The 25,266-nt window shown below is 44.3% G+C and overlaps 1 protein-coding gene across 6 annotated transcripts in view; it reads right to left on the bottom strand.

The window, feature by feature from the left end:
- Positions 1-25,266, bottom strand: part of AFAP1 (actin filament associated protein 1) — a 206,325-nt gene that overhangs the window by 117,853 nt on the left and 63,206 nt on the right. For 4 of the 6 annotated variants that reach the window (XM_059721546.1, XM_019479333.2, XM_059721547.1 and 1 more), the window contains one exon: positions 470-598. In XM_059721546.1, coding sequence (XP_059577529.1) covers positions 470-596 — 127 coding nt within the window. In that variant the 5' untranslated portion in view covers positions 597-598. Of the gene's footprint in view, positions 1-469; positions 599-20,501; positions 20,598-25,266 lie in introns of those variants that run through there. The other 2 variants (XM_019479317.2, XM_006275958.4) reach the window with 2 other exon arrangements.

The raw sequence follows: 25,266 nt of genomic DNA, 5'->3' as shown, positions 1-25,266 counted from the left end.
AAATATCACTGAGATTGGCTTGTTTCTGGGTAAAGCAAGGTGGAGGAGGTCTGGAAAGCCAAAAAATGTATAATGGCAGCAGGCTGCTGTCAGTGCTCCATAATGTAATACTACTTCTCAACATTACCACTAATTGCAGGCACAGCCACAAATGAAATAAAGTAACTGCTAAATTCACAGATCACAAAACACGCTAGTTGGCAAACTATGTAAAGTAAAATGAATTTGTGGTTAGATTATGTTTATATTCATAGGGTGGAACATATGTTCAGTAGGCTAGGTCCTGCCCATTATCCCATTTTATTGTTTAACATAAGGAAAACACTTAGTAAAGTTACATTTAGTTTTTCCTTGTTTGTCTATGTTTGCTTCAATTTGGCTTCTGGGGGGAAAGGAAAAAAAAAACCCCGTCTCATTGAGCATAAGCTAATTCTTCCCATTCTGCAAGCAACAAGTCTCCAGCACTGACCTTTTGATGACTGTATCCTCAGGAGAATGTTAGTTATTACTGCCTTTTTCTCTCTGACAGTGGATGTTAGATATTCATGGTCCAAAAGTTCAAGAAACAGACGTAGCTCAACTATTAACTCTTCCATGGCTGAAAAACAAGAAAAATTAAACTTTGTAAACATGAAAGGCAGACTTACTCCTCTTGCATTTAAACTGCTGTCTGTTTTTTGCATGTTTAATCCTGCCTATATTAAAATTTACCTGGGAACATACTGCATCCATCAAGCAGACAAATTAGTGAGTACTCATACATTTGTAACCATCAGCACAAAATAATTATGTATGTATATAAGAGAATACCCACTCTCTCTTGTTTCTCTCTCTCTCTCTCACTTTCTGTCCTCTGTTCCCTATACTGTTTGCGCATTTTTCACTAAACAGGCATTGGATGCAATGCATAAACAATGCTAGGAGCAGGGGGGTCCCCAAACTCAGGACTCTTCTCCACAAGGAGAACCTACCTTATAAATAATAGTCATTCTTCCTCTTGCTTGCTCTCTTTCTGGCACATTCATGTTTCATTTTTGGTTGTCCAGTGGGCCAGCTTTAAACAGCATGCAATCAAATCCTACCTAGCAATTACCTAGGGATTATGGGACACTTTTGTGAAAAAGTGGAGATGTGGGTTGAAAACCTGTTAGGATAAGTGGGATATAAAACCCAGATCTCCCATTTCTAGTCAAGTGCCCTAATCACAAGGATACTGGGCAAAAGGTGGGCAGGTCCCCTTCCTGTTCCAGGCACGCAAGCTGGCTTGTGTAGATGTCTACCTCTGAGCAAGCTGTCTCTTGACATAATGGAAAGTATCTTCCTGCTAAGTTAGATACAGGAGTTCACCCATTCCCCCATTCCTAACATTTACTATTGGCTGCCTGCAGGCAAGTTTTGTCCCATATTTATGTGCTTTGGAGGTATATGAGGCTACCCACTGCCAGAAAGAGGAAGCTATGCAAATCCCGAGTGGAACAGATTTCTTCTCCTGAAGCAAGATGTGTGTTTTTGGAACACTATCATGCATTTTAAGGTGACTGTGTAACATGTATAACATTTGAAAATGAAAAAAATTAATGAAAACCAAGTACTACTAATGGATATTTTGTAAAGTAGTTAAATATTTTGCAATTGACAGTACCTTTTATTTTAATTACTTTTGCTTCCATCTCGGTGTTATACACGCAAAAATAAAACCCAGAACTTTACACTAGTGATGGCTTTACTTTTAATTTTTTTAAAACTAACTAAACTGTACTGTTTGTGTGATAGAAGAGATCTGACTTAGATTGTCACCTTACCTATCCATTTGATTTTCATCCTCTTGCCCTTGCATACAACCTGTCTCTGTTGTCAGCACCTTTTGCTACTCCCTACTGGGGCTGTGCAAAGCTTCGGGTACTGATTTGATTCGGAGGAGATATGGCCCGATTCGGTGGCTGAATCTCTGAATCCGAATCAAATCAGGAGACCAATAAAAAGGTCTGAATCAATTTGAAGCTCTCCAAATCGATTCGAAAAACATTCAGAGAGCTTCAGAGATTCAGGCAGTCCCTGCTCACTGCCACAGGGAGCTGAATCTGGACCCAGATTCCATGCTGGTAAGTAGAGAGTAGAGTGGGGCTGGGGAAGGGAGGAAGGGCCCCCACCAGGCCCCATCCCCTGCCTGTTGCCCCAGCCCCCTGAATGCCGCCGACCCCTGCCCATTCTCCCCGCCCCACCCCTCAGGGCTGCTCCACCCGGCCCCTGCTAGCCAGTTCTTTAAAAAAGTCCTGAACTCACAAGCTTCTGCACTGGCCATTGGGGCTCCTGGGGGCTCGTGGCAGAGCCCCCCCATGCAGCACAGGGCAATGGGGATCATCCCCCTGCCTGGCAACAGCTGGTGAGTGTGGGGCTTTTTTATTTATTTTTTTAAAACTAAGATGGGGCCAGGCAGGGCAGCCATGGCGGGGGAGGGGGGGGAAGGGGGCTCATAGCAGAGCCCCTCACGCAACATGGCACAGCAGGGTGCAGTGGGGATCACTCCCCTGCCTGGCAGCAGCTGGTGAGCGGGGGCTTAAAAAAAAAAGAGCCACTATGCTGGGGCTAGGAGAGCTGGCAGAGGATGGGGGCTCATGACAGAGCATCCCATGCAGCATGGGGCAGTGGGGGACAGCAGATATCGTCCGCCACCCTCCCAGCAGCATCTGGTGAGACCCGTGCTTTTTTTTTTAAGAGCCAGGAGCTGGAGTTGGAGCTGGAGCTGGGTGGGGCAGCCATTGACGAGGCTGGGAGAGCAGGCATGCGATGGGGCCTGTTTGATTCAGAGATCTGTCTGATTTGGCGGTGGCTGAATCTCTGAATCAGATCTGGCCAAATTGATTTGGGACAGCGATTCGAATCACTGAATCGAATCACTGCCCCCTGAATTGGCTGAATCCAAAGCTGAAGCGAATACTAGCTGCTTCTTGCAGGCCTTCTCCCTACTATCTCTCATAATTGCTCACAGAAACTATTCAAATGCCTTCTTAAAACTAGTTCAATTTTTTTGTCCCTAGCGTACCTATTGGAAGGCTGTTCCAGATTCATAATCTGATAACTAGGAAACTACTTCTGTTTGACATCCAGAATTTATTCATGACTAGTTCATGTCTACTTGTTCATCTTCCAAAATTTTCTTGTAGCTTAAATAGTTCTTTTCTCTCTACAGTGTTTACTCCTCTGATGTATTTATAAGACAGCAATCATGCCCACTTTCAGCCTTCATTTTGCTAAATTAATTAGGCCATGTCTTTTGGTCTGCTTTATTCATAGACTGTAAGGCTGGAAGGGATCTCAGAAGATCATTGGGTCCAGCCCCCCTGCACCAGGCAGGAAAGACAACTGGGGTCATCTGACCCCAGCAAGATGACCATCTAGTCTAGTCTCCTCTTGAAAATTTCCAGGGTAGGCAATTGCACCACCTCTGGAAGGAGCTTATTCCACAGTCTGGACACCCTAACTGTGAAGAAGTTTTTCCTAATGTTGAGGGTGAAACAGTCTTCCAGGACTTTGTGGCCATTTCTCCTGGTTCCCCCAAGGGCACCCTAGTGAACACAGTAAGCTCTCCATTATCCTGGTATATCTTCTCTGGACATATTCCAATTTAAATTCATCTTTCTTGAATATGGGTGACTAGAATAGCCCAAGCTATTCCAAATGAGTTCTCTCCAGAGCCTTGTACAATGAAATTATTACTTGCCTATCTCTCCTGGAAAATACCTGGAAACTGCCTTTGCTTTTTTTCCCCACAGCCATATTACTTTTGTGATCAACTTGTGAACAACTAATTCATCCAGGTCTGTCACCTCCTCAGTCTCCCAAAAGATGAGCTCCTATTTTATACCCAAAAATATGCTTTATTAATTTTTAAGGGTATGATCTTGCACTCTATACTATTAACTTTCATACCAGTGCTATTATGTTAGTCATCAAGGACATCAATCTTCTTCTTGCATTGACAACACCCCCCAACTTTGAGTTAGTAGAAAGCATTTTACATATTTAGACTTTTTTCTGCTAAGACTCTTAATGAAAATATTAATCAAGATCTTTCCAAAGACTGATCCTGAGGCACTCAACCAACTACTTGTCTCCAGCCCGATACTTTCTCTTTGAATACAACCCAATGTTACCTTCCCGTTAGTCAGTACCTTACCCATTTTACAATTTTCATATAAACCCAGTTTAAATAAGAATTAGTTATTCTCACACTTGCTTTCTCTAGATAATCACTGTCTCAAAGATAGTGTTAGTTTGGTGCGATGGCACAATAAACCCATGTTGTATTTTACACTATTTTCCATTTACCTCTGTGGCTTTGATTACTCTCTCCTTCAAATTTAGTTCTAAGGTCTTGCATACTACTGAAGTGAAGTTAATGAGTCTGCAAATTATTTATTAATTTTTATGCTGCCATTCCCAAAGGCTTAGGCTGGCTTGCAGAATGGAGCAAAACAACTTATAAAACAAATGGACAAGAGAACAAAATAACTAGTAAAAGCCAATAGAGCACAGGTTGGCAACACTTGGCAGCAAGAGGTTGCTTTAACAGAGTTTAGCTTCAAGCAAGGGCTGCTTCCAACTTGGCCTGCACCACTGCTGGAGCTGGAGCCACAGCTCTCCCTTGCAGCACTGCCACTTCTCCCCACCAGAGGAGTAACCACCAGGAACAAATTCCCACGTGTGTCCCAACCTGGCACACTGATGGTATTTGCAGGAGTCTACTCCTGGCTGACCTTTAGGGATCATTATAGGGCATAAGGAAGAAGGTAGTCCCTTAAATACGTAGGGCCCAAGTTAATCTTGTCCTCTTCATAAATAAAGATATATTTGCCATTATTTAGTCGTATGGTACCAGTACTGATTCAATCGTTTTATTGCAAATTCATGCTGTTGAACCTGTGATTTCATGTGCCAGTTATTTCAGACATCAGAGATAGAGACTCTGTAATCCACTGAATTAATTGAATGTATTTGGTCACAGGTGTCAAACTCATCTGGCTCCATAAGCTGGATGGCGGTCACTGGGCTGGTCTGTGGGCTGGATCGAGACTGTATGGCATACAGCGCTGGGTCCAGTCTGTACGTGGCATGCAGAGTGAGCCCCAAGGCTGGCACATGCTGCATGCAGTGCCCTGCTGGATCTGCCTGTCCTTGGCATGGCCAATCCAGACTAGACCCAGAGCCAACATACAGAGCTGGTTTGGCACAAGCGCTGCATGCAGTGCATCACGGACTGTGCCTCCCCTACAGTGTGCAGCACGCACAGTGCCAGGTTCAGCCCATGTGCCACAAGCAGTGTGTAGGGCCAGGACCAGCAAATGCCTTATGCAGCATGTGGGATCTGTCCAGAGATCCATGGGCTGAAGCACACAGCTCTATAGGCCGTATATTTGAAACTCTTATGTAAGGCTCTGAGTTTTGTTTCCACCCTGGATGTAGTAACTTCCATATTCTTACTCTCAAGAGCGAACCTACCCTTGGCCCCACGTTCAACAGCATTATTCTTACTGAAAATGTAGATGAAGTATTCCTTTAGTTTTGGGGGCATATCTGTATTCTCTTTATGCCATCCTTACCGTAAAACAGCCCTAGGTCTTCTTTCTTTGCTTTTTTAAAAATTTATATAGCTGAAGAACCTTTTGCTACTTTTTAAATATTTTTTTTGAAAGTCTTACTCAGCTTGACTTTTGGCAGGTCTCATTTGATCTATGTACTTTGTGACATCAAAACATATCTTTCTATGTTAGTCAGCCCTTTTCTTCCATTTCTTGTAGGCTCCTTACTTATGCCCATCATACTTTTTGAGATGGCAGTTCATCAGGTTAGGTCTGGAACCCTTTTCTTTTCCCTTCTGAAATGGAAATTCTATGCATCAATTCTATGTGACAGATGAACACAGATCAGTCCCTTGAAATAATATTGTGCTGGTTCTCCCTAAGAGGAGGCACCACTGACCTGTAGACTGCTACAGAAAGCTGTGGGCCCACTCTTGAATCCACTGAATTCAAGATATACCACTGAATTCAAGAATATACCATCATTCAAGAATCCACTGAATTCAAGACTTCAGTGCAAGAAGCATTGGGATGTTAAGGCACTCAGGGCACATGACTAACAGGTTGCTGAGGAACAAAACGTCATTTCTCTATAGCACAGCATAAGTATTTAAATTAGGATGCTTAAACATTAAGAAATCTATCCACAATTCTGGTTCCCAAATCAAGGGTTCAAAGAAAGAGCTTTACTTAGTTTTGCAGCCTTGTCTGTATCACTCACTAGCAGTGGTCATACAACAGAAGCTTTTTAAAACATCACTGAGCTAGACAAACAGTCTGGATAATGACAGAGAAATCAATCAAAAACAAAAAGGTTAAGATAATGTCTCTGCAAGCCTATTTAGGATACTTACAGACACCCAATGTCATCCAATTTTTCTATTGCCCAATATGTTATTCTACTTTAAGTGGTACTGCCACTGTAAAGTTAATTGAGTGTACTCTTATGATTTTTAAAGGTGGCTACTCAATCCAGAATGAGAGGCTTCCTGCCTAAGCTTCTTCACAATTCAGTTAATTATAACTACCCAACAGATATAATGCATCTGAATTATGGCTAAACTATTGGGTGTACTGGAGGTCAGCTAGTCCAACCCCGTGCTCAAAGTAGGACCATTCCCAACTAGATCACGCAGCCAAAGCTTTGTCTATCTGGGTCTTGAAAACCTTCAAGGATAGAGATTCCACAACCTCTCCGAGTAACCTGTTCCACTGTTTTACTTCCTTTGTAGTGAGAAAATTATTTTCTCTAATGTCTAACCTAGAAATCCCTTGCTGCAACTTGAGACTGTTGCTCCTTGTTCTGTCATCTGCCACCATTGAGAACAGTCCTAGCTTCATCCTCTTTGGAACCCGTATTCAGTGGTTGAAGGCGGCTATCCCCCCTCAATCTTCTCTTCTCTAGACTAAGTAAGACCAGTTCCCTCAGCCTGTCCTTGTAAATCATGTGCCCCAGCCCCCTCACCATTTTTTGTTGTCCTCCTCTGGACTCTCTCCAATTTGTCCACGTCCTTTCTGTAGTGGGGGGCCCAGAACTGAACACAGCACTCCAGATGCGGTCTCACTAGTGCTGAATAGGGGGGAATAATCACTCCCCAGGACATAATGGCAACACACCTACCAATACAGCTCAGTATGCCATTAACCTTCTTGGCAACATGGACACACGGCTGGCTCATATTCAGCTTATTGTCCACTGTAACCCCCAGGACCATTTCTACAGAGCTGCTGCCCAGCCAGTCAGCCCCCAGCCTGTACTGGTGCATGGGATTGTTCTGTCCTAAGTGCAGGACCTTGCACTTACAGATTTCATAGACATTAAGGCTGGAAGGGACCTCACAAAATCATCGGGTCCAGCCCCCTGTCCAAGGGGCAGGATGTCAGCTGGGGTCAAATGATCCCAGCAAGATAGGCATCCAAGTGTTTCTTGAAAGTGTCCAGAGTACATGCACCACTTCTGGGGGGAGTCTATTCCAGGCTCTAGGGACTTGGACAGTATAGAAGTTTTTCCTTATGTCCAGCCTAAAACGGTCTTCCAGGAGTCTCCCATCACAACCATGCACTGAGAGTGTGCAGCCTCTGCCAGTTCCCTAGCGAATTCATGGTCAAGCTCTTGGCTCCTGATAAGGAGGTCTGTAGTAAATTGCTACCATTATATCCCCTTGACCACATTCCCCTCATATTCCAAACCAGAGGGTCTCAAGTCCTACTACAAGACCGTTTCAGGCTGGACATAAGGAAGAATTTCTTTACTGTCCGAGCCCCCAAGGTCTGGAACAGCCTGCCACCGGAGGTGGTTCAAGCGCCTACAATGAACACCTTCAAGAGCAAACTGGATGCTTATCTTACTGGGATCCTATGACCCCAGCTGACTTCCTGCCCTTTGGGCAGGGGGCTGGACTCGATGATCTTCCGAGGTCCCTTCCACCCCTAATGTCTATGAAATCTATGAAGTCACCCTCCTTGGTTGTCAATCTCTGCTTATAGAGAAGTGTACTCTTCTTTTACATAGACAACTATACACCCACCCTTTTTTTGCAACACGATCTCTCCTATACAAGGTATAGTCATCTATAGCTGTGGTCAGATCATAGGTGGAGTTTCACCAGGTCTCCATTATCCCTATGAGATCATACCCATTTGTGTTCAGAGGAGGGGCAACTCCTCTTGTTTGTTCCCCAGGCTCCTGGCATTTGTGTACAGGCAAGTGAACCTGCTGTCAGAGGCCTTAGACTTTTCTGCACTCCTAGAAGAGCCCCGTCCCTGGGCGGGGGTAGGAGTGAATTCCCTTGTGCAGCCTGACCTGCCGATTTTGTGGTTGACACTTGGTGGGCTTGTACTGGTGGTTATCTGCCCATCCCCCAGCGAACTTAGTTTAAAGCCCAGTCAAGCAGGTCAGCCATTCTGGCCGAGAAGAGCTTCTTCCCCATTCAAATGAGGTAGACGACCTCCCTTCCCAACAATCGCTGCCTCTGTCTCTGCAGTGCGGACTGTGGTCATAGAACCCAAAGCCTTCACTTGTCCTCGTTGAACTTCATGAGATTCCTTTTGGCCCAATCCTCCAATTTGTCTAGGTCGCACTGAATCCTACCCCTACCCTCCAAGGTATCTACTGCTCCCCCAGCTTGGTATCATCTGCAAATCTGCTGATGGTGCACTCTATGCCATCTTCCAGGTCGTTGATGAAGACATTAAACAAAACTGGCCCCAGGGCCAACCCCTGGGGCATTCCACTTGATACCAGCTGCCAACTAGACATCAAGCCATTGATTACTACTCTCTGAGCCCGATGCTCCAGCCAGTTTTCTATCAACCTGACAGTCTATTCATCTAGCCCGTACATACTTAGCTTGCCTGCAAGAATGTTGTGGGAGACAGTATCAAAAGCCCTGCTAATATCAAGGTACAACACATACACTGGTCTCCCCTCATCCACAGAACCAGTCATCTCTTCATAAAAGGCAATCAGGTTGGCCAGGCACAACTTGCCTCTGGTGAATCCATGCTGACAGTTCCTAATCACCTTTTTCTCCTCCAAATGCTTAGAAATGGATCCCTTAAGGATCTGCTCCGTGATTTTTCTAGGGCTAAGGTGAGGCTGACTGGTCTGTAATTCCCTGGATCCTCCTTTTTCCGTTTCTTAAACATGGGTACTATGTTTCCACTTTTCCAATGATCTGGGATCTCTCCTGATCACCATGAGTTTTCAAAGACGATGGCTAATGGCTCTGCAATCACATCAGCCAACTCCCTTAGCACCCTCAGATGCATCCCATCCAGCCCCATGGACTTGTACACATCCAGCTTTTCTAAGCAGTCCCTAACCTGGTCTTTCACCACTGAGGGCTGATCACCTCCTCCCCAAACTGTACTGCTTGATGGTGCAGTAGTTTGAGCGCTGACCTTGCCTGTGAAGACTGATGAGAAAAAGGCATTGAGCACTTCAGCCTTTTCTACACCTTTTGTCACAAGGTTGCCTCCCCCATTCAGTAAGGGACCCACACTTTCTCTGATCCTCCTCTTGCTGCCGACATACTTGTAGAAACCCTTCTTGTTACCCTTCACATCCCTTGGTAGCCTGCAACACCAATTGCACTTTGGCCTTCCTGACTTCATCCCTGCACACCTGAATAATGCTCTTATATTCTTCCCTAATTATTTGCCCACGTTTCCACTTCTTACGTTTCCTTTTTGTGGTTTAGTTTACTGAAGAGTTCCCTGCTAAGCCAAGCTGCTCTTATGCCACACATGCTTGTCTTCCTGCACATTGGGATGTTTTGTTCCTACACTCTCACTAAGGCTTCTTTAAAGTAAAGCCAACTCTCCTGGACTCCTCCTCCCCCTCACGCTGGCTTTACAGGGGATCCTGACCATGAGTTCTCTAAGCAAGTCAAAGTCTGCTTTTCTGAAATCTAGGCTCCATACTCTGCTGCTGTCCATCCTTCCTTTCCTCAGGATCCTGAAGGCGTATCATCTCATGGTCACTGCTGCCCAAGTTGCCACCCACTACTACATCCCACACCAATTCGTCCCTGTTTGTGAGCAGCAGGTCAAGAAGAGCATAGCCCATAGTTAGCTGCTTCAGCAGTTGTACCAGGAGGTTGTCCCCAAAACTCTCAAAAAACTTCATGGATTGCTTACACACTGCTGTATTGCCTTCTCAGCAGATGTGAGGATGACTGAAGTTTCCCATGAGAACCAGGGCTATGTTTGTGAAACTTCCACTAGCTGTTTGAAGAAAGCCTCATCCATCACTTCCTCCTGGTCTGGGGGTCTATAGCAGACCCCCACCAGGGCATCACCCTTGTGGCGGTCTCCTCTGACCCTAACCCGGAGACTCTCAACTGGCCTATCTCCAGTATCATACTGGAGCTCTGAGGAATCATATGGCTCTTTTACATAAAGTGCCCTCTTCTCCCCTGCCTGTCCTTCCTGAACAGTTTGTACCCATCCATGACAGTGCTCCAGCCACGCGAGCTCTCACCAAGTCTCTATTATTCCAGTGACATCATAGTTCTGTGACAGCGCAAGAACTTCCAGTTCTTCTTGCTTGTTTCCCAGGCTTTGTGCATTCGTGTACAGGCACCTGAGGTAACTAGTTGATTCCCTGATTTTTCAGGAAGAATGAGAGCACTTACCCTGTTGCCCCATTTTGCTTGCTTTTCCTCCAGCTCTCCCACTTTCCTGAGGGCTTTGGTCTCCATTGCTTGGCAAACCTAATATAAAGCCCTCCTCACTAGCTTAGCAAACCTGTCTGTGAAGATGCTCTTCCCTCTCCATCAGGTGGATCCCATCTCTTCCCAGCAATTCTTCTTCTTGGAAAAACATCCCATGCTCGAAGAAGCCAAATCCCTGCTGGAGACACCACCTGCACAGCCAGGCATTGATCTGCAGGATGCACCTGTTCCTGCTCGGGCCCTTTTTCTTGACTGCAACAATCAACAACAACACAGCCTGAGCTCCAGACCCCCTAGCCCTTGCACCCAGAGCCATGTAGTCACTTTTGATATTCTCAGGGTCTCCCCTGGCAGTATCTTTGGTGCCCAGATGGATGAGCACCATGGGGTAGTAGTCAGAGATTACTAAAATCTTCTCAACATACATATTATAGGAATAGGAATTACGTGCAAGTATATCTGAACAACTCTGCTTTACTAAGCTAGAACTCTTTATACGGTCTTGCTTACTTACAATAAATTAAGTAGACTTTGTTCTAATCTATCCAACTGGAAATTAGCTGATTTGAAAAAAAAAAACAAAACTTCAAATAGATTCAATTAAATACGGTAGATAACATTAGAAAGATTTAAAATGAAGTTCTCTCTCCCCCCCAGTCAACGTGGGGAAAAAAGCCACTCATGTTACCTTTGTATACAAGGAAACAATTAAATACATGGTAAATACATGCCAAAAGCAGCATGTGCTCAGTAACAGAAACCAACTATGAAGTTGATTAAATGTAACCAACACTCAAGTGTGACTATAAAACACATGGCCCATATTGGACAAACATACGGATTTTTTTTAATGGACAAATCCTAATACAAGAATAGCTTAGTGCACTGTAGCCAATTTGAAGAAGATATATGGTAGAGTCCACTGCACTCAGTTCCTCTCAGTGCCGACTCTTTTGCAAGTCATGGTGAGCCTTGAATACATTTTTACTTCCTCTCCATTCCCACAGCTGAGCTGCACCTCCCACCTCCCTCCCCCTTTACCCCGCCCCCCCAATTTCCAATTATTCCTGTTTCTTCCCCAGCCATAAGTGTCTGGCAAACATCACCAAACAGTTCGCTCAGAATCCCTCTCTGAGCCTGTTGCACATGATTAGTGTAGTCCTGCCCTTCATGAGGTGGAGCTGAACAAGGTTGCCTTGCACCTCACCTAAACAGAAATTTTTGGATAATCCCAGAATTTGTGGCAAGCACACCCAGTTTCAATCAGAAGTGGGGAGCCAATTAGCACACGGATCCTTTGTGGCTATACTCCAAATACCGCACATATACTAAGCAGTGCTGAGCTATGGGGTCACCATAGCTTGAAGTGCTGTTGACTGCTGGGGCCCAGCCCAATCATGCATAGTTTGTAACATACAAGTAGGTGCCAAAGTGCTGCTTAAAAGTGTGTTTATGGATCACCGGTGCTAAAACTTTCAGCATTACGTGGTAGGGCACCTGCAGTGCCTGCCACTTTAAGGTTTCTAGTTGGCAGTGGAGCAGCCGGCAGGTGGGTGCTAGCTTCATCAAAGCTAGCACATGACCCTACGAGGACCCTGGGATTGGTTGAGGGGGCAGACCAGCCTCCATTTTAATCCAGGCCCTCAGGGAGAAAGGGCAAGAGCTATGGGGATGCTTTGGAGGCTCCTGGTCCTGGATAAGACTTAAAACTGCACCCTGCCAGGGATGGGTGGTCTGGTAGAGCTGTTTGTGGCAGAAGTGTCCCCCAGAAATGCCAGACCAGCTACCACCCACGTGAAAGGTGAGGAGGGGCACTTGAAAACCCCATCCCCTCCCTATGGGTGGGTTACCAACAAGGGAAGAGGCCTGAGCCATGCAAGCCCAGAGGGGGACACCTGAGCCCATCGTAGTGGGGCCAGGCATGGCGGCAGCCACCTGAACCTACAGGGTGAGAGACCCCAGTGCAGGGGGCCAGGCACAGTGGCAGCCACCTGAGTCCCACCAGGTGAAAGACCTCAATAGCCCAGTGGGGGGCCAGGAGTATGAAGAGACCCAGCGAGGGGCAGAAAGCCCAGTGAGAGGCCAAGCAAGAGTGAAGGCCCAGTGAGGGGCCAAGTTGAGAGTGGTAAAGATGAGTGGCCCTAGTGAGCGGCAGAACCACTGACTTGGGGGAAACCAAGGGGATAATATGGAAATACTGAATGTGACGGAAATACTGGATGTGACATAGAAACAGCGGTGAGGCATGGGACATGTGTAAGGGGAGGTCGGAGCGTGTACTTAGGTCCTTGTTATCAAGAGATCGAACAATGAGCCTCCCGCCTTAGAAATAACATTCATATTATTTTCATCAAAGTTTGGCATGTGAGTGAAGCAAGGGTTTAGCCCAGAACAGGCAGGTGGCCAGCACTGAGACCTGAAAGGCCAGCCTGTTGCACACTATAAAAAAAACAAAAAGGTAAAATGCATCTGTTCTGGATGAACTAAGTCTACCCATAGTACCCATAATAACTTGCTTACATGTTGGTTTCAAAGTCAGTGTTTTTTAATTTGACCCTTGCTTCCATGTGCTAAGGGAGAGCAGGGTCCAACAGTGAGGGGTGGGTAGAATGGGGTTGGAGGGAAAGAAGTTGGGAAGGGACAAGGAGGACACCTGCCCTGTCCGATTTATTTTCTGTGCTGTAGCAGTGGAAGGGGGACAAATTCAAGTCAAATCTTGAATAGATTCTTCCCCCCCCCAAATTGTAACAAATGTATACATACATTTTCCATACACAGAATGTAATTGGGGGGGGGGGGTCATCTTGCATTCAAGTAAATACTGTGTGTTCTGTATTGTTACTTTCCAGCTCTAAGCTGTCCCAAACAGTGGCACAAAATGTCAGTGGATCTGCAAGTGGCTGTTCTGTAAAAATGCTCCATACGTTAAAACCAAAAATAAGAACTTGTTGAATTTTGATGGGGGCATGGCATCATTATATGGTACAAAAATACTTTAAATATCCTAGAGTAATGCAAATTTTCAGACTGCAATACTAAGATGTTCTTTCTACCTTATAAGCAGAACATGAAGCAGACAGGAAATCTGCAAAAAATGAATAAAGTCTCTAATAGGATAAACAATACAAAAAGCTGAATTATAAAAGCGTTAGATTAAAAACTTAAATAATTAAAACACTTTAAAAAATCTTCTCTTAGCTTCCTGACAAGATCTGAATTTGGAAGTCTGTTTTTCTTTTGCAAACACGGATGGCATCACAAACAACAAAACATACAGAATGTAGCTCCATTTCCCTTTCAGGTGAATGCATTTCATCAAGCCTTCAAAAGAAGAAACCCCCCCAAGAAAACGTGCAGTCTATTTCCAGCTGTTAAAAGTAATTTCAGTCTCCTTTTGAAATGCACTGGAACTGAAGACTGCGATTATATTATTTTTAATGATATTTCTACTTAAATATGCTACTTTTTTACTACTAAAAGGAAAGTCTATTAAGTCATTTTAAAAGACAGCCTTAAAGTCTTTGTTTCAAACAAGCTCTTTTATGCAATGTACACAAATTTAAACTATTTCTTGTTGCCACTTCTTGATGTATTCTCCGATTTAGATAATTTTACCTTCTCCTTCATACAGATTTCATGGTTTGTACACTAAATAAGCTAGGACTGAATAATAGAAAATCCACAGAATGCATATTTTCAGTGAGCTATCATGACCTCTGAAATGGAGACTAAAAAATGAGAGGGTGATGCAACTCCCCAAAGAAAAGCATACTCCTATCATGAAAGATTACCCTTGGAAATGCTACATTACCACAAAATAATAAGAATAATCAAAAGGCTCTTAAAAAGGGGCCTATTTACTTGACAGTTCTGGCCATGCACATATTGCCAATGGAATTACTTACAAATGACAGGTGGTGAAAGGCAGGGTGGAGCACAGAATATTAATCACACAGTAAGCAAATTTCAACTAGACCAAAGAGTGAAATCGCATTCCATGTTAATTGATGGGAAGTCCATTCTTTACCGGATAGGAATTATGGGCCCCTAATGTACTGTTTCAATTGCTATACACAAATCAAAAGCAATGACACATCCTGAAGGATTTCCAGGTTTGGCTTTCAGAGTTTTGTGCTTTTTCAAATGACAACATACAAAACTAATACACACAAGCCAGCTAAGGAATACACAAAGGTAAAAATAATCCAAGAGAGTCAATTACATCATGTTGCAGCTTTTGTACCAAACCAACACTAAAACCAACTGGAACTGAAACAATTTAATGATGCAATTACTCAAAATCTGCATTTACAGGCACTAGTCTGTAACCTTTGTTTTTTCCATGTAAAGGAATAAAGTTTTCATTGCAAATCAATTAAAAAATTCCTAGGAAGAATGCCATGTTGCACATACAAGCTCTAAGGTTTCCTTAAACCAGAAGTAAAAGAGACAAGCATGAGCTCATTACAGGAATATTCAGATTGTTTTTGGTCGCTCAGAGAGATTACAGTATTCCTTAAACTCATTTCACCACAATTATGACCCCAAAGTGTTTTCTGGCTTGCTAATATCTTCTTCACATACTGCTAATGAAAAAGAAAAGCCAAACATATCTTTGTCCCAAACAGTATTTCTTTTATATTTACTGTATAGTTTGCAAAGATAAAAATACTACTCAAAGTAAATGGCTTACTGTAGACTGTGAATTTTTGAGTAGGTGTATAATAGCTCTCACTGTAGCAGAATCTTGAAGGTTGAATTCCAAAATTATGTTATAAGCCCCCTTCCTCAGTTGCTCATACATTGCTAAATCATATTTCTCTGGGGCTAAAATTGTCCATGCTTGGTCTGAGAACAGTTATGATTTATAGATGTTAAGGCAAGGAGGATTCATTATCATCAATTCTGACCTCCTATAAAACACAGACCATGGAATTTAATCCAGTTTTTCCTCTATTAAACCCAGTAATTTGTATTTGATAGAAACCTATCTTACAGAAAGACAAAAAACTCATTTAGCTATTTTGAATCCTAGCTGAATAAGAAATAAATTACTTCTTCTAAGAATTATTTTGATAAAATGCACAGACATAAAATTCAGCAATGGTTAAATAATTTTAATGATCTCTAAAGGACCATCTCTCTGAAGAAGTAAAACTTATTCAAACTTGTGAGTGTTTCATGATAAAAATATGTACTGGCTTTTTTTTTTTAATTTCAGAAAGCTTCTCTGTAGAACTACTGAATTATTTCAAAGCCATTGCCATTTCAGAGTCTGGGTTATTTAATTTTAAATATTTATATTTAACTTCCTGAAACTAATTTTTTCATCTATAGCTGGATTTATGCTTCTCATCAAGATCAGGCTTCAACACATATACTGAAAATTAATGTTTTTATATACATGTTAAAATTTCATCTGGATAATACGTCTTGCACTAACTGGTAATTAAGAAATACAGAGATCCCTTATTTTCCATGCAGTAAGGAGTAAGAGCTAAAGAGTTGAGTTTTCAACCTTAATGCTGCATTTACTAACTTTTCAGAACACGTACTTAACTTCCATTTTATCTTTGCCTGTTAGTTTTTGCAAGACATCTATTAAACAAAAACATATACATGCACCCATAATGCAACTTACTCATAGAAAGATGTTTATACTGAAGATTTTATCACATTAAAAAAATGTTCTCCAAACCCACGCTACACTCAGTACTATTGCAATACATTCACATTCACAACTCCAAAATGCCAGCCTCCTGTTTCTCTAAGGAAGTAACAAGGAGATTTAAATTGTTCATGCCTAATCCCAAGACTAAAGCTGATAAAAACAAACGAAAAAAAAATTCAGAAAAATAAAACCTGGCCTTTCTGATGAACATAAGCTGACTTAGGGCCAGCAGCTACCATTATCTAAAAATGTACCAAACCCTGCCAAAACCTACATGTAAGTCAGCATTTTGTCCTACAGACAAGAATAGGCAGAAACCTGAGGTGGAATGCAGAACAGCACAGTTCACATATGTTGCCAGTTACTAAGCCAATTTTTTTAAGTGTCTGTCTTAATAACTAGGGACCTACTCAATTCATGATTTAGTGGAAATCGTAAAAATTGGGCAATGTCTGTGAAATCCATGGGGGGGGGGGAGAGGGTTGAAACTTATTAAAAATAAAATGCTGGCTCCCTAGTATTAGCCAGCGGTCCTCACGGCCACTGCAGCCCGACTGCGCGGCACACTGGGGAGGGGGACCACCGGCATGACGGGATGCAGCCAGGATGGCAGCTGTCCCCACCCCTTACCGCTGACTGACCAAGAGGGCTGCCTGTCATGAGGTCCACCCATCCCTGCCAACCAATGGCAAGAGGCAAGGCAAGGGGCATGACAGACAGCCCTCAGCCAATCAGCTGCAAGGCGGGGTCCGCATGACAGACAGGCATCTCAACCAAGAAACAGCAAGGGCTGGGGCCATTGGTCAGAGGCATGGGAGCCCTGCCATGGAAATGGCAGTCAGCCCCACAATATGCTGGCAAAAAAATCAGCTGCCTGTCTCCTTGATTTGGGTAGATCCCTAATCATAACCGTTAAGCTGTCACAACTTTGGATCTATTCATTTAAGTATTTTGAAAATACTTTAAATAATGGACATTGAGGAAGAGGAAGAAGAGGCTTTCTCTGTTTAAGCATTAGCTCTGAATATTCCTTAAGTGCCCTTCTAGACTTCACTCTCCTCATTGAGGCAAAAAACTTCTCTGCGACTTGGAACTGGAGCTGTGAGGTAAGCACAGTACCTGGGTCTGTATTCCAAATCTGCAGAGATGAAGGACAAGTGATAAAAAAGGGGTATTAATTCATCAGGAAGGCAACAGTGATCATTCACTGGTGCTGTGGATATGCTAAAACCCATAACTGAAATAAAAGATCGCTATATATGCATAGTAAGAGACAGTCCTAATGTCAAACAGTTATGATCAGAAGTATACAAAACAGACACAGGGCAAGACAAAGGAATCATTACTGCCTCAATTTTCCCAATAAGGAATGGGGACACAGAAGGATTATACAATTTCCCTGAGATCGCAAAGGAAGTCTGGAGACAGGAAATGGATGCAAATGTAAGTCTTATGTTTCATATATTAGATTAAGGCTGTCCTTTTCTTTGGAAGAAAGAATAATTGCAGACTGCCATAGCAAGTCCATAGCTCACTCATGCAGAATGGAGATGTAGTAAATGCTCACTTTCTGGCCCCCTCGATGCATAACTGAGTAACTGTGAAACCCAATGGAGGAGCTCTCAAGGACCTTTGAAGAATCCTGTTTCATCACTTTGTCACCTTCAGGGACAAGGTAAAAAGCTGAATGTCACTAGACTGCTCCTTTCTTCACCAAGTTTGTTCCTCTAGCTCCGTGGTTTTCAACCATTTTTAGACTCAAGGCACCCCTCAAAGTGCCAGCTCTTAGCTGTCACTCATTTTGACAATGGAAAAATAATAGAGCAATTCTGTGGCAGAGAACTCAAAAAGACTACAATATATCGGCATGTTTTTGACACTATGGCTTCCTATTTAAAATCCCTGGGTTTATCTTGTGAATCGTGTAGGTGCTTGCACACCTAACAGTGCTAATATTGTGTGACACCCTGCAGTACCCTTAAAAGGATTTTATGGGTGCCACATGGCTGCTGCTGGCATGGGTCTTGCCTCAACCAGCCACATACCAGGGACCCGGGAAGGGGAAAGGCATGCAGGGAGATGGGGGAAACCAGAGAACAGTAGACCCAGCCCAGCCTGGGTGACCCGTGGTTCCTGGCCCCCTTCTCCCTGAATGCCCTCTCCTATCACAAGTCCCTGGCACATGGTGGGATGAAGCAGAAGGCAGGCCAATTGCACCCACATGGCCCGAGGCAGTGTGTGGAAATACACCGTGGCACCACTGGGGTCAGGGGAGGGGCTCCAGGAAGAAAGGCACCGGGAGCTGCAGGTGATCTGGACCCAACCAGGCCAGTGCTGCGCTGTGTTCTCTCCTTCTCCCTGCACCCCCTTTTCCTACCCCGAGTCCCAGGCATGTGGCCGGGGGGGCCAGTACCATACTTTGTTCCTGTGCACTGCTTCAGGACATGTAGGTGCATGTGCCACAGCTCCTGCCCAACCTGTCTGTGCATTAGGGACTCAGGGTTGGGCAGGAGCTGTGCCAGTTGCTCCAGCTGTGTTCACATGGTGCAGCGTGAAGCAGTACACAGGAACACAGCATGGCACCAGTGCCTGAGCCCCTACCAGGCCCTGGCTGGGCAAAGCCTAGATAACCAACAGCTCCTGGCTGTCTTCCTCCTGTACTCCCTCCCCCGGCAGTGGGGAGAACCTTACCTGAGTTTGACTTCATGGGCCTGGGTCAGAGCGGTGCACAGACAGCCTCACAGGGCAGAAGCCTGCCAGGAGCTCGGTGCCCCTTGCCTTGCAGCTTTCCAGTTGGGGCTGTGGGGGAAGACGGGGTGGGACAGGGAAGGCCAAGGGAGGGGAGTGGCTGCTGCTGCTGGCTAGCATGCAGCAGGGACAAGGGCAAGAGGCACTGAAAGCCAGGGCAGCTACAGGCGGGATACAAGTCTCCTTCAGAGGAGCAGCTGCAGACCAGATACAATCATTTGGTGGGCCGGATCCAGCCTCTGGGCTGTGTTTTGCCTGCCCCTGGACTAGACTAATAAAACTTTGGCACTTAAAAACCTGTTGGCATGCAAGAACAGAAGCTAGACCAGCAAGTGGATATGGAGGCAGTAATTGGGCGGGGGTGAGAGGAGGGGAGGGCCTCCCAATTTTTCTTCAGAGAGCCATCTAATGTCAGAAGACTGTACAAAAAAAGGAGACAAACCCATAAATAGAAGGATGAAGTCGTAAGGATTAAGACGCAATTCAGGGATGAAGCAAAACACCTAATCAGAACCCTAATCAGGATGCTCTGCCACCCACATATCAATTTGTGATCCCCGCTACAAAAATATTATAAGTCTTTATTTCAAAATGTAGCAATCCAGACTGTAACCAACTATTTTTCTGAGAGCAACCGGAGCAACACGTACAGTGACCGACAGAACACTCTTCCTATCTCATACATATTTATACTGAGCCTCAGTGAGTGCCAAGGTATTCACTGCAGTTACAACCAACACATATTCCTGCTTTTGATTTCTTTCTACTTCCGTCTTCAAGGGAACAGGCTTGCACAAAACTAGCTTTCGTGGAAAAAAAAAAAAAAAAAAAAAAAGCACTCCTGTCTGCTCCAACTGCTGCAGTCGAAGCATTACAGTGTTAGAAGAGGTGGAGAAAGCAGCTCAAAGAACGTTTGGGTGAGAAACAAGTTGCCAAAAAATTCTGTTCAATCAACTACAACTGTTGGTTGAGTGACAGCTTGGCAGGAATGTAGTTCCTAATCCATTAATACAGGGCAGAGGGATAAAGGACTTGTTTCTAAAGTACAGTTCAGTGTTTAAGCTCTGCCATAGATTTCAAAAGGGAAGCTGTTTTTAGGCAAGCTCAGAGAACCATAACCATCAAGGAGCTAGTGATGAATTATTACCATTATAATGATTTCTTTTTATTATTCATGTTAAGCATTTTCTAACACTATGCTGCACAAACAAGTGCCAATAACTAAATACTAAATCATAAAGCAAAATCCACTTTTCAAGTGTTTTGAAATTTTCTTCTCAATATATTGAATATGCATTTCTTCCCCACCTCAGAAAAATAACTTACCCTGAGAAGTAGAGACACATGGATCTTGCTCCATCTTCAACCTCAGACTGAACATAAAATAGGAAAACTTAAATATAAATTTAGTTTCACTTTTCTTTTCAGACTCCTACTATTCTAACTACCGAAGAAATAAGGAGTTTCTTATATATCAGATTCTTAAGTTATTTGACTCAAATCATCTCGTCACCAGGACATTCCAAGTCCTGTTTCATAACTCCTGCGCTAATTCAACTTCTGCATTGTTTCAAACCACAAAAGATAAGCAACCACTACAGTCAGCTTAGAGACCATAAATAAAGCAAAGGAGTTTCACATGTACAAAAGGCAGACAGAAAATCTGAGATAGGAGGCAGAAGGTCTGTCCCAGACTCAGATCCCAGTAGCAGATGGTGCCCAGTTACAAGACAGAGACGCTAGGGAATGAGTAACCTATGCTAATAAAAACAAATCAAAGCATACAATGCACCCATAAGCTCACATTCAAACTGCTTCAGGACTGCCTACTTATCTGCTTTTTAGATCCCTTTAAAATGTGTGCACTGGTTATATAAAGAGCAGAAATGTGAGACAGCATGTTAACTAGTTCAACTGAACTGAACCACAAATTAGCACAAGAAGAAAATAGAGAAGGAAGCCATAGGCTTTTTTCAAAGTAATATTCTGTATTTTTGTCCTTAGCCACCTGATGTCTATTAACACCACCTCAACTTCTAGTAGATAAGCTACAAAATGTCTTACACATTCATGAGTGCGCATATTTCAACTAGATTATATTCCATACAAACTAAAACCAGTTCGCATTCTGTGAACTTGACATTAAACCCTCTCTTATCACTTTACATTGCAATAAACTTAAAAAGGGAAACAAGGTAATTAAATCAGATGATAGAAGACCTGACGCCGAAGTTCTTCAAATATGTTTTTATTTGTTTGTTTTTTAATTTTGTTTCACCCTAGATGATAAAAGCTAATTAGGACTTAGAGGCTGTTTTCTTCTACATAGGAAGTTTCTCTTTTACAAGACTGGCCACTGCTCCATCTGAGCACCTTCCACTAGTCCATTAAGCAACACTAATATCTGTCATACGCTGTTTGTTCGTTCATCGTCTCCCCACATATAAAGGCATCTGCAGGGGAACATCTTGCTTTGCTATTATTTTTTCTTTTGCTTTAAACAACTATGCATGTTGCTATATGTTTGGAAGGGCAGGTCAAAAAAAATGTCTTGCACTTGATTGATTTGTAATGGTACTTCGTTCTGGGAAGAGTTCATTCCACAGCCCCAAACTGATCCTGAAGGAAATTCCCAAATGGAGAGGCAATCCCCTTCCTGGGGGGTTGCCCCACTGCACCACCACACCAATTTACTGTGAAGCTTTAGGCAGTCTTTTAGCTATCATGGTAGTCTTTTAGCTATCTTTTAGCTATCAGAGTCTTTTAGCTATAACACCATAAGACACATGAAGGTAAGAGACTGAAACCTTGAATTTGACTCCAAACTCTGTAGGTAGTCAGTGGAGAAAATAAAGGACAGGCTTGATGTGCTCATGGTAAGACACTGCGGAGCAGGCGTTCTGTTGTACTGAGAGCTTCCTAAGCATTGGATGAATCTGAACCATAGTTTGTATCAAGAAGGAACAGAACTCTAAGAGCTGTAATATAGAGACAAAACCTTAACTGGCACAACTAATTAAATTCACAGGTTTCTTCTAACTCCATTGACAGTTTGCAAATATTATGTTGCTATGGCTGTCAAATATAGTTATCGATGTAGCAGAAATCCAAAGCAGAGCCCTTGGAAAAAGAATACAAGAAACCCCCACGAGGGTTTAAGGAATCTCTCTCTCTTTCTTCCCAGCCCTCTCCTCCCCAGAAATTTAAAGCATCTTTTTTTCTATATGCATTCTGACATAGTCTAATTATTGAAACACAAATCCCAAGGACTTCAGTAGCAGTTGTAAGCGCTCTCCCCTCCTTCAAATCAGGTTCCAGAGACTCAAATCATGCATTCAGAAAGTGAGGCAACACGATTAATGACCACTTCTGCACAATCTGGCTAAAGTGACTTGATTACTCTCCCATAGGAACTCTATGGCACTGTCAACTCTCCAAGGCAGCATTCAATTGTTTGATGAGAGACAATTCTTTCTCCTTCTGCACTCCCCTGCCTCATTCACTACACACCATCTAACTGCAGCAGGGAACGAGGCAGGTGTCTTAACTGATAGCAGCCTCTTTCACTATGCACCTAATTCAGTGTTTTTCAACTTTTTTCATTTGTGGACCCTGAAAAATTTTTTAATGGAGGCATGGACCCCTTTGAATTGTAAGTTCAGTATTCACATACTTTTAATTAATCATTAGGGGTGCACCGATAGAGATTTTTTGGGCCGATACTAATGGCCACCTTTTAACGAGCCATATCAGCTGAATGATATCTGATTCTGATATGCAGCCAGGCAGTGTGGAAACCAGCATCCGGCTGGTAAGTCTGTTGAGGGGGAAGGGGTGAGGGGAAGGAAGGGCTATGGGGGGCAGGTTGAGGCCCATTCGGAGAGGGAGGGAGTGAGGCTGGGGCAGGTGCTGCCCAGCTGGGGTGGGGTGCAGGGGAGGGGGGGGGTTGGTTCCCACTGCTGCACGCACCCCAGAAAGGCATGGGCCGGGTGTGCCCAGGGATCTGCACGCAGGGCAGCGGCTGGGGGCGCCAGGCTCTGCCCAGTGGGGAGGCTGCTGGGCTGCGCTCGGGGCTGGGATGGGGTTGGGGGGTCGGGGAGGCTACAATGAATTCTGGGGTGGTTGCAGCCCCCACTGTAGCCCCCCTCCCAGCAATACCACTGCTCAGCCTGAGTGCAGCCCAGCCCAGCCCAGCCCCCAGCTGGGAAGAGCCTGGCACTACCCTGGCCCCAGCCTGCCCTGCCCTGCACACAGATCCAGGGGTACAACCCCTCCTTACCCTCCTTTGCTGTGTGCAGCAGCGGAAGCCACCCTCCCTGTACCCCCCAGAGCAGCCACTCATGGCTTCATCCCACCCCAGCTGGACAGCGCCAGAACCTGCGCCTGCCCCAGCCCTACTCAAAATGTCTTACACATTCATGAGTCCCTCCCTCACTGCAGGGACCTCGATCTGCCCCCCCCATGCCCCTTCCCCCACAACAGACTTACCTGATACTGGCCTCCACAATGCCTGGCTGCGCTCCTGGCTGCGTGAATGCTACCAATGCGCACATGCACACAACATTTATCGGCCACATTATCTGTAATGTAAGCCAAAAAGAGCCGAATGCCAATACTCTCAATTTTTCTTATGTCAGTGCCGATTCAATATGGAACCCATGTATCAGTGCACCTCTATCGATCGTAGCTGTCTTTTGTGGACCACTTAGACTGTCTGCAGGCCTCCAGGGATTGGCGTATCACAGGTTGAAAACCACTGACCTAATTAATTCCCCGAGATAGTCATCCTGTGTACTGAAAGAAGCAGACAAACATAAGAGACTTAATAAACCCCCATGCAGAAAACCACCACTGGGGCCCCTCTAACTGCATTACAAATCTCACCCAACTCTACTAGTCAGAGAAAGAAAAAGTGGGCCTTGCAGCCTGCCCTGAACATTAATTTTGGTTTGTTATGAACTGAACTGGGAGAAAAGCTTTAGTCTCAGGATCCTACTAGGGAATCTCTCACCAGAAATCTCCTTCATTTTACCAACAGCTCTAGCGTAGGCATTTCTGTCCAATGCAATTTAGTAAGGCTCAAGAGAAAAGCCATCTTTAGACAGGCCAGCTCAACGGCAGTTAGGGTTTTATGGACAAGGCTTACTGAGTAATCATGCACAGGAAGGGCTGATGGTAGAACCTATAGGCAAATCCACTATGGGCAGCTTTCCTCCAGATCACATGCTTGGACTGGGACCTGGGAAGACATTTTCCACAAGGAGAAATCGTGCATCTGTTCCTAATTGAAAATAAAAAATTCATTTCTACAGTGGGAGTTTTTTGTGCTAAAAAACAAGAAAATGGTAATCGGGATACTATGGAATAAAGAAGCACCAGCAGTACCTCGCAACCCTAGAATTACAATTTTCCTAACAAAAGTGTTTCTCCTGGTTTTGCTTTCTCTTTTCACAACAGTAGCCATTTCTCACATGGCACTGCCCCTGGAACCGGACAGTGAAGTCTACTCAGCTTTTCATTTCACAATGTATGCCAACAATGCAAAATAAATTTGAGTATGTGCAGCCCCTCAGAGCTCAGCTATTCCTCTCAGATCCTCCAAGCTGGACATCCAGGCTATGTGCCTCTCAGGGGCTTAGAAAAGATGATTTAAACCCTACGAGTTTAGACATGCAGGCCACTTTGGAGTAGTCTGAACTCCCAGTGTGCTGTTGGAAAAATCAAGTACTATTCTGAGTCAGTCCTCCTTGCACCCGTCCAAAGTTACGTGCAGACTCAAAGCATTCGGTGCCTAATATCGGATCAGTCCCCTAGACATCCCAAACTGCACTACTCCTCATGGCCCCCCAACCCATGCAGGGCAATGGGGCTTCAACCAGGACTCTACTGCCCAAAGACCTATTGCTTCAGAGACCACAGTCTGAAGGAGTGGGAACGCAGAAAGCCTCTGTGCAAGTTTCACTTCCCTGCTAATGACCCTGGGAGGGGGCCCTAGGATTACTGGAGGGAAGAGAACCAGGCTGGGGAGGACAAGAGTGGGGGGTCTTTACAGTCTCCTGCTTGTGGTGGGTGGGTGGTTGTGCCTGTAACA

The sequence above is a fragment of the Alligator mississippiensis genome, chromosome 2 (assembly GCF_030867095.1).
Source record: "Alligator mississippiensis isolate rAllMis1 chromosome 2, rAllMis1, whole genome shotgun sequence".
Classification (NCBI taxonomy): Eukaryota; Metazoa; Chordata; order Crocodylia; family Alligatoridae; genus Alligator; species Alligator mississippiensis.
Note: the sequence above shows the minus strand (reverse complement) of the source record. Positions and strands in the feature narration are given on the sequence as shown.